Genomic DNA, 6,231 nt, shown 5'->3' with positions numbered 1-6,231 from the left:
TATCAATACAGCGTCTCTAGTCCGACACGCTAATAATTCAAGTCACGGTAGCGTTCTCTAATAAACCGCGGGTTTATTGGCGACGTTGATGCGTCGTGGGCGTGGTTACCGACGTTCATGCGTCGTGGGCGGGTCTAACGACGTAGTTGCGGCCTAGCTTATTAAGAGCATTATGGCATCCAGGGTCAGGGCATCTCCTTGGGGTGACGCTGAGGTGTGCTACCTTGTGGAGCACCTGGATGCACTTGATTATGAGTGCCATGTGCACTCTGAGCATCCAGTGCTCCATAAACAGGCGGTGCTGCAAAGGATCGGTCGGGGCCTGGTCCAGAGATTTGGGGTGCAGCGCTCTGCTACACAAATCCGGAAAAAGCTGGCGGACCTGAAATATAGGTCTGCCGACCGAATTGTCAGCATCCGGTCACGGACCCTGCCCCGCCGTGGTGAGTGGTTTTAAAATATGTTAACACAATATATGGCAGCACATTAGTTACAACTGCAATTACCTTAGGTATCTAATGTTATTTGTTTTCCAGCGCCTGCAGCCCCAGAGCCCCCAAGGAAGTCACCTCCAGCCCTGGAGCCCCAGCAGCATTCCTCTGCCAGCTCGCCAGCATCACTCCGTGATATAGGTGCAGCTTCATCTTTCGGTAATGCTTTCACATAAAATACGGTCCATACAACTTGGAAAGTATAGGGCTGTCATGTACTATTAAGTGTTGTGTCTTTCTCTAGCCGGTGGTGCCAGGGGATCCGGGTGGTCCTTAAGCTCGTCATCATCCGAGCAACCTGAAAACCGTAAGTGTTAAATACCAAACATGTACCTGATAGGCTGTGTGCCCACGATGCGTTTTTTAAGGTGTTTCTGCAGCGTTTTTGCTGCTGTAGAAACGCATTAAAAGCGCATGGTAGAAGGTCTGCCATGTTCCCCAATGATAATCCGCATGTGCTGTGCACATGCTGCGGAAATTTCCGCTGCGGATTATCATTGCGGAAAAAAACGCAGCACTACCAATTATTTTGCATAAGGGGTTTTTTTTGCGCCGCCATTGACTTGCATTATAATGCGCCAATTCCGCAATACTGCATCTGTACTTGCGTAATTAGCGCGTTCTAATGTGTGGATGGTACCCGGGAGTGGTGCATCGTGGGCACATAGCCTTAATTTGATGAATGTACAGAATTATTGGACTTTTAAGTTTAACTATTACCTCCGTAGAAATCCCAACACTACAAGATCTCCTGGCGTCACAACGGAGACTGAGTGAAGAGATCCACCAGCACGGAGTGATGCTGGCAAGATTTGTGGCAGCCCATGACCGTCACGGCAGCCAATAAATTCTTTTTTGTTATGTAGTTGATATTATTTGGTTGGTTATATTTTTTATATTTTTATAAAAAAAAGTTAGTTTATATCCACTATTGTCTACACTTTGTTACATCTAATCCTATCCTGTGAGATACTGCCTGAAGAGTTGTGTATCTAATCCTGTCCTGTGTGATACTGCCTGACGGGTTGTGTATTTAATCCTATCCTGTGTGATACTGCCTGACGGGTTGTGTATCTAATCCTATCCTGTGTGATACTGCCTGAAGAGTTGTGTATCTAATCCTATCCTGTGTGATACTGCCTGACAGGTTGTGTATCTAATCCTATCCTGTGTGATACTGCCTAAAGAGTTGTGTATCTAATCCTATCATGTGTGATACTGCCTGACGGGTTGTGTATCTAATCCTATCCTGTGTGATACTGCCTGACGGGTTGTGTATCTAATCCTATCCTGTGTGATACTGCCTGAAGAGTTGTGTATCTAATCCTATCCTGTGTGATACTGCCTGACGGGTTGTGTATCTAATCCTATCCTGTGTGATACTGCCTGACGGGTTGTGTATCTAATCCTATCCTGTGTGATACTGCCTGATGGGTTGTGTATCTAATCCTATCCTGTGTGATACTGCCTGACAGGTTGTGTATCTAATCCTATCCTGTGTGATACTGCCTGACAGGTTGTGTATCTAATCCTATCCTGTGTGATACTGCCTAAAGAGTTGTGTATCTAATCCTATCATATGTGATACTGCCTGACGGGTTGTGTATCTAATCCTATCCTGTGTGATACTGCCTGACGGGTTGTGTATCTAATCCTATCCTGTGTGATACTGCCTGAAGAGTTGTGTATCTAATCCTATCCTGTGTGATACTGCCTGACGGGTTGTGTATCTAATCCTATCCTGTGTGATACTGCCTGACGGGTTGTGTATCTAATCCTATCCTGTGTGATACTGCCTGACGGGTTGTGTATCTAATCCTATCCTGTGTGATACTGCATAAAGAGTTGTGTATCTAATCCTATCATGTGTGATACTGCCTGACGGGTTGTGTATCTAATCCTATCCTGTGTGATACTGCCTGACGGGTTGTGTATCTAATCCTATCCTGTGTGATACTGCCTGACGGGTTGTGTATCTAATCCTATCCTGTGTGATACTGCCTGACGGGTTGTGTATCTAATCCTATCCTGTGTGATACTGCCTAAAGAGTTGTGTATCTAATCCTATCCTGTGTGATACTGCCTGACGGGTTGTGTATCTAATCCTATCCTGTGTGATACTGCCTGACGGGTTGTGTATCTAATCCTATCCTGTGTGATACTGCAGTGCAGGGGCAGTAAAGCCCACTCCAAAGTCGGCTTTCACACCCTCCTGCTTATTGATGTTATCAGCTGAAGTTGTGTAGGGGCAGGAAAGCCGTCTGAAGTAGGCTTTCATTGCCGCCTACTTATTGATGTTATCAGCTGAAGTTGTGTGGGGGCAGGAAAGCCGTCTGAAGTCGGCTTTAATAGCCGCCTGCAAATTGATGTTATCAGCTGAAGTTGTGTGGGGGCATGAAAGCCGTCTGAAGTCGGCTTTAATAGCTGTCTACTAATTGATGTTATCAGCTGAAGTAGTGTAGGGGCAGGAAAGCCGTCTGAAGTCGGCTTTCATTGCCGCCTACTTATTGATATTATCAGCTGAAGTTGTGTGGGGGCAGGAAAGCCATCTGAAGTCGGCTTTCACAGATGCCAGCTAATTCAAGAAGAAGAGAGAAGAGGAAAGAATAGGAACATAGTATGAAAACTATAAGGAAGACCTAACATGTTGATCCAGAGGAAGGCAAAAAAAACCATGCTCCGTTTTGGGGAAAAAAATTCCTTCCTGACTCCACATACGGCAATCAGACTAGTTCCCTGGATCAACGCCCTATCAAGAATCTAGTATATACAACCTATAATCTGAGTCAGACTCATGGTGCATGGTATGGCAGATCATTGCCATACCGTGCACCATGACTATGACCCCAAAGACTAAAAGAAGGGAAGTAGGAAGAGGAGGGGAAGAAGACCAGCTGTGAAGAAGACCAGAGGACACAGGGAGAAGACAGAAGACAGGTGATAAAGCCTGGAGCCGGAGGAGGAGAAGGGGAGGAGGTGATCACCAGCGGAGAGCAGGGATGGGAATAGACGGTAGAGAATGGAGGGGAGGGAACGGAGATTGGGAAGGGATCGGAGGGCAGGGGTGAGGGGTCCCACCCTCGGGAAGAGGTAAAGCAGAAAATAAGGCAACAAAAAAACATTTTTATTTCAATCAGGGTGAGATCAGAGGGCAGGTGTAAAGTTAAAAAAGAGGACAATAAACCTTTTTTTTATAAACAAACAAAAATGTGAACAATTTTAACAATTTAAATAAGTATTAAATTAACAATATTTACAAAATGATAAAAAAAAATTGAAATGAAACATCACTACAGTTCTTCATATCTATTACCTGTATTTGTGTATCCGTGCCTGGGGTAAACAAAAGAATCAGAACACATGGGATACTGTGGGGGGGGGGGGGCAAGGCTTTGTGGATGCCGGATCCTCTGCACTGGTGTGCTGCGAAGTGGGTCCGGCATATGGGTCCAAGAATGTTGTTGAAAATGGCCAGGGTCAATCAGAGTATGTACAGTAGACGTTTCATTAAGTTCACCGGCTGCCGCTTTATTTAAAGTCTCAAACATGACCCTTTCTGCATGCGCCCTCTGTCGGTCATCCAGCCTCTGTAGTCTCTCGCCAGCATATGTTGCAAAGCTGTCCCGCTTGGCCTGGGTCTGCAGAAGTAGAATCTTGTTCGCCAGAGATACTAGATCTGGCGATGGCGGCAAGCTGGCCTTTCTTTTCCTTGATTTTCTTTGTCGCCGAGGCACAAGGTCTTCACTTGTAGAGGCCATAGGGTCTTCATTCCTTGACATAACACTCGCCTCCTCCATACCACGTTCCGTAGCCGAGATGTCGTCATCTTGCCGATGGTGCTGTGGGAACACAAAATTAAAGTTAAGATTTGGTTACAACATCCAGCAGGTAAGTTATGACCAGCATGGTTACACGTGCACTAAAAAACAAATATGAGGGGCGGCTAAACTATGGCATGTACATTGAAAGTATAAATGCTATTTACAGGGAAGCAAAGAAGGTACTTACATCTTCAACAGGGGAGTCAGTCCGTATGTCGGGGTCTTCTTCCGGGGTCGGCCGCATCGTACACGCCATTCGCCGAGGTAGCTCCTGGTCATGGGTGAAGGCAAGCAAGTCATAATACCATAATGTCGGCACATAAACCTCATCTGTGCCGGTACCTGACTTCTTTGATTTCTCCACCCGGTTGAGTTCTTTCTTATATACGGTGCGTAGACCCTGGATCTTTCTCTTCACCAGCTCTTCATCCACCTTCTCGTTGGGGCCATGCCTTTTAAAGAGGGAAATCAATTGCTGGTAGGCCTCCCTCTTTTTCTCTCTATTGCAGTAGTCTGTTGATTTTATTTGCCAAAGGCACGGCAGGGAGCGGTAGAGGTCAATCATTTCCCTCACAAACTCTTCACTTTTGAAAGCCATCTGAAAAGGATAGCAATACAGTGAGCATACATGAAACATTTTAAAACAAAGTAAAAAGTACTACACACCATTTGCTGACTAAAAATGGCCTCCAATGTATAAGCAAATGCATACTTGTTGGGTGTGACAAAAATCCACTAAAATAACTTACCGTGGAAACACAGCGATACAGTGCCTGAAGAACCCAAAAGTCAATGTTCAGTCACAGCTGAAGAAAATCCACAAATGAATGGAATCACAGCAGTAGAACGCAACTAGGATCCAAAAATCAGGACGCTGACAAGGCTTCAACAAATCCCAGATGGACGAAACTTGCCCGGAGAACACTGCTACGATCCGAAAGCAGAGCGAAGATAGGAACAAGGGAGCGGAATTGCCCCAACGTCGCCTTTTTTTAAAACCCAGCCGCCAATCAGAACGCAGTAGCGTCCACCAATCGGAGATGAGTGGGCGCGGAAAGGTAATTTTATGCACGCCTTTCTGTCACAGTACAGTCCCTCAAAGTGTGTATCGTTGAGTGTGGATCGTTGAAATAGCTGCTGTGTGACAGCGTCCCAGCGACCAACGAGATCGTTAGTTAGATCGCTGGGGCAGCCGAAATCGTTGGCAAGTTATACATGTTTGACGGCTCCCGAACGATCTCTCCAGCGATCTCAAAACTGTGACGTAGTAACGATCTCGCTAGCGATCTCGTTATGTGTGACAGGGCCTTCACTATAGCTCTATACACTGGTGCATTTCTATGTACCTGTATTCTTGAGGAACAATAGAAGTCAGAGATTTTTTTCTTTCTATAAAAAAACCCCTTCAGGACCCAGCCTATTTTGACCCTAAAGACCTTGGCATTTTTGTCAATTCTGACCAGCGTCCCTTTACGAAGTAAAAACTCTGGAACACTTCAACCTATCCTAGCGATTCTGAGACTGTTTTTTCGTGACATATTGGGCTTCATGTTAGTATTAAATTTAGGTCAATAATATTTGCGTTTATTTATGAAAAAATCAAAAATTTGGCAAAAATGTGGAAAATTTCGCAATTTTAAAATTTTGAATTTTTATTCTGCTAAACCAGAGAGTGATGTGACGCAAAATAGTTAATAATTAACATTTCCCACATGTCTACTTTACATCACACAATTTTGAAAAAAAAAACATTTTTTGGTAGGAAGTTTGAAGGGTTCAAAGTTCATCAGCAATTTATCTTTTTTCCAGCAAAATTTACAAAACCATTTTTTTTAGTGACCACATCACATTCGAAGTCCCTTTGAGGGGTGTGCATGACAGAAAACACCCAAAAGTGACACCATTCCAAAAACTGCACC

General features: G+C 44.7%; 1 protein-coding gene across 1 annotated transcript; it reads right to left on the bottom strand.

The window, feature by feature from the left end:
- Window positions 1–353: 353 nt before the first annotated feature.
- Window positions 354–4,981, bottom strand: LOC141244988 (uncharacterized). Its single transcript, XM_073669028.1, has 3 exons — window positions 4,500–4,981; window positions 3,805–4,330; window positions 354–382 (listed from the first exon to the last, which is right to left on the bottom strand). Exons 1-3 carry the CDS (start codon window positions 4,947–4,949, stop codon window positions 354–356), a joined length of 1,005 nt encoding a protein of 334 aa, XP_073525129.1. The 5' UTR covers window positions 4,950–4,981.
- Between the last annotated feature and the right edge of the window lie 1,250 nt (window positions 4,982–6,231).

The sequence above is a fragment of the Phyllobates terribilis genome, unplaced genomic scaffold, assembly GCF_046119375.1.
Source record: "Phyllobates terribilis strain yellow unplaced genomic scaffold, ASM4611937v1 Scaffold_2__4_contigs__length_985480577, whole genome shotgun sequence".
Lineage (NCBI taxonomy): Eukaryota > Metazoa > Chordata > Amphibia > Anura > Dendrobatidae > Phyllobates > Phyllobates terribilis.
This window is presented reverse-complemented; position numbering and strand designations above follow the sequence as displayed.